The sequence below is a fragment of the Fulmarus glacialis genome, unplaced genomic scaffold (assembly GCF_000690835.1).
Source record: "Fulmarus glacialis isolate BGI_N327 unplaced genomic scaffold, ASM69083v1 scaffold3888, whole genome shotgun sequence".
In the NCBI taxonomy this organism is placed as follows: Eukaryota; Metazoa; Chordata; class Aves; order Procellariiformes; family Procellariidae; genus Fulmarus; species Fulmarus glacialis.
The window spans coordinates 27354-29467 of record NW_009227431.1 but is presented as its reverse complement, the minus strand read 5'-3'; the positions used below and the strand labels follow the sequence as shown (position 1 = coordinate 29467).

General features: G+C 37.4%; 1 protein-coding gene across 1 annotated transcript; it reads left to right on the top strand.

The window, feature by feature from the left end:
* Positions 1-505: 505 nt before the first annotated feature.
* Positions 506-1884, top strand: RSPO2 (R-spondin 2; the record flags this gene model as incomplete). The annotated part of the gene is made up of 2 exons (XM_009583128.1): positions 506-649; positions 1690-1884. Coding segments are annotated over 2 exons (339 nt in total), but the record flags the coding sequence as incomplete, so codon positions are not given.
* Between the last annotated feature and the right edge of the window lie 230 nt (positions 1885-2114).

The following is a 2114-nucleotide window of genomic DNA, read 5'->3' as shown; positions in this document are numbered from 1 at the left end:
TCTTCCACACACTCCAGGAACCTCCCATCAGACATAATACATGAAAGCATTCATTCAGCTATTTATAGCATCAACTCATGGAAAAAAAAATGTATCCTCTTTGCAATGACAAATAATAAACTGAAGACAGTATATATAATACATGCATACTTCCCAAAATAATTTGTTGCATCTTAGTTTCCTCAAAATTACTTAAACACAAAAATAATTGACATTGAATGTTTTTCCTCCAAAAACATGAAATTAACTCAAATATCACCTAACGAGGTTTTATCTACAGTTTTGATTAAAAAAAAAAAAAAGGCTTGAAAGGATGTAGGGGAAAATGTGGTAAATAATTACAGTTAACTGTAATTTCTCTTATAGAGCAGATAGATTTCAGGATGACAGTATTCCTCATTATAGCACTTCTGGTTTTTCTATTTTATTGCTTTATAAGTCCTTTCATTTTTAGTCTTACCATAACTTAGCTGTCTCCTTGTTCCTTATGATCCTTTTGATTCAGGATGCAGAATAGAAAACTGCGACTCCTGCTTTAGCAGAGACTTTTGTACCAAATGCAAAACTGGCTTCTACTCGCACAGAGGCCGCTGCTTCCGAGGATGCCCCCCAGGATTTGCAGCCTTGGAAGAGCTTATGGAGTGTGTGGGTGAGTCTTCTAGCACAACAGTGCTGCCGAAGCAGCTCTTTTGCCAGGTGAACAGGTTCGAATACTTATGACACTATTTTTAAGCTGATGCTTAGTACTTTCTATCCAGGAATATTCACTAATAGATTTTGTCTGGATCTCTTGACCCCTAATAATAATAATCAATAATAGTAACAGGAGTTTTTTCCAAACTTTGAAATACTGCATTATTGGGTTCTGCATCAGAAAGTTCTGTCCTCTTAATTGTAAATCACCTTGTATGAGGATTTATAACTCTGAATTCAGAAGATTTCAGGAAGGCCAGTTTTTGCATTAGAACTTTAAGTCAATGACATACTCATTGGACTCTTGCCCTTATAAAAATACCTGCTCATTTTGCCTTTTACCAAAGCCAGAAATCAGGAGCAGGGCAGATTGAATTCCTGTAGCATCTGGGCTTCAAATTCACCTTTAGTTTCTCTGCTGCTCCCCCCTTTTCCATTAGCAACTAACAAATATAAACCACCAAATAAGTGTTTTTAGTAGAAATTTACTTTATAACTTTCAGCCAGCATTGGCAGTTCTCACAATATTTCTCAAGTCTCACAATTTGGTGTTTTATCTTGAAGCCTGGGAATTGTGTCAGAACAGACTTTTTCTTTCAAGAGTATTCCTTGCATTTCATGACGGAGAGGACCTGGAAATGTGAACTCTTGAGCTTTGCAAATCCGGGTAACAAGAAAATAGGATTTATTTATTAAAAAGAGAAAAATTTAAATAAATCTCATGATTTTAGGAGGGTTTTTGAATATTTGGGACTGACATGATGTCTATATGTCTATACAGATTGATAGTCTGATGGTTTTATGCTCAGGTTGATGCCGGCCAAAAAGATTCAGGTTCTGTAAGAGATTTTAATTTTGTTTCTAAGTTTTTGCCTGTTGACAGTAAAACTGTCAGGTGGTGCTTTCTAATAGTGTATTGTAATTTAAAAAAAAAATTAAAACAAAGAAAAAAAGCCAAGAAGAATTGCTGACTCGTGTTTTCTTTTGCTTTATCAGAAGGCTGTGAAGTGGGTCAGTGGAGTGAGTGGGGAACTTGCAGCAGAAATAACAAAACATGTGGATTTAAGTGGGGCCTGGAAACGAGAACAAGACAAATTGTGAAGAAGCCAGCGAAAGACACGATACCGTGCCCAACCATTGCAGAATCCAGACGGTGTAAAATGGCCATGAGGCATTGTCCAGGAGGTAAGCGTAGTCCATGCCACAAAAATCTTTATGAGCTTTCCTTAACTGAAATCCTATTTCTAATTTGAAAAAAGAGCTACTTCATCCCAGCTGAAGGGGAAATCATTTCTCTGCTCTGCCAGCCAAGGCTGAAAGGCAGCAGTGCTACGGCAGTCCTAATTTGTGCAGCAAGACTCCAGGGAAAGGCTCAGCGTGGGAGTGATCAGTCTCTCAGTAGAGTATGAAACTGTCTTTTT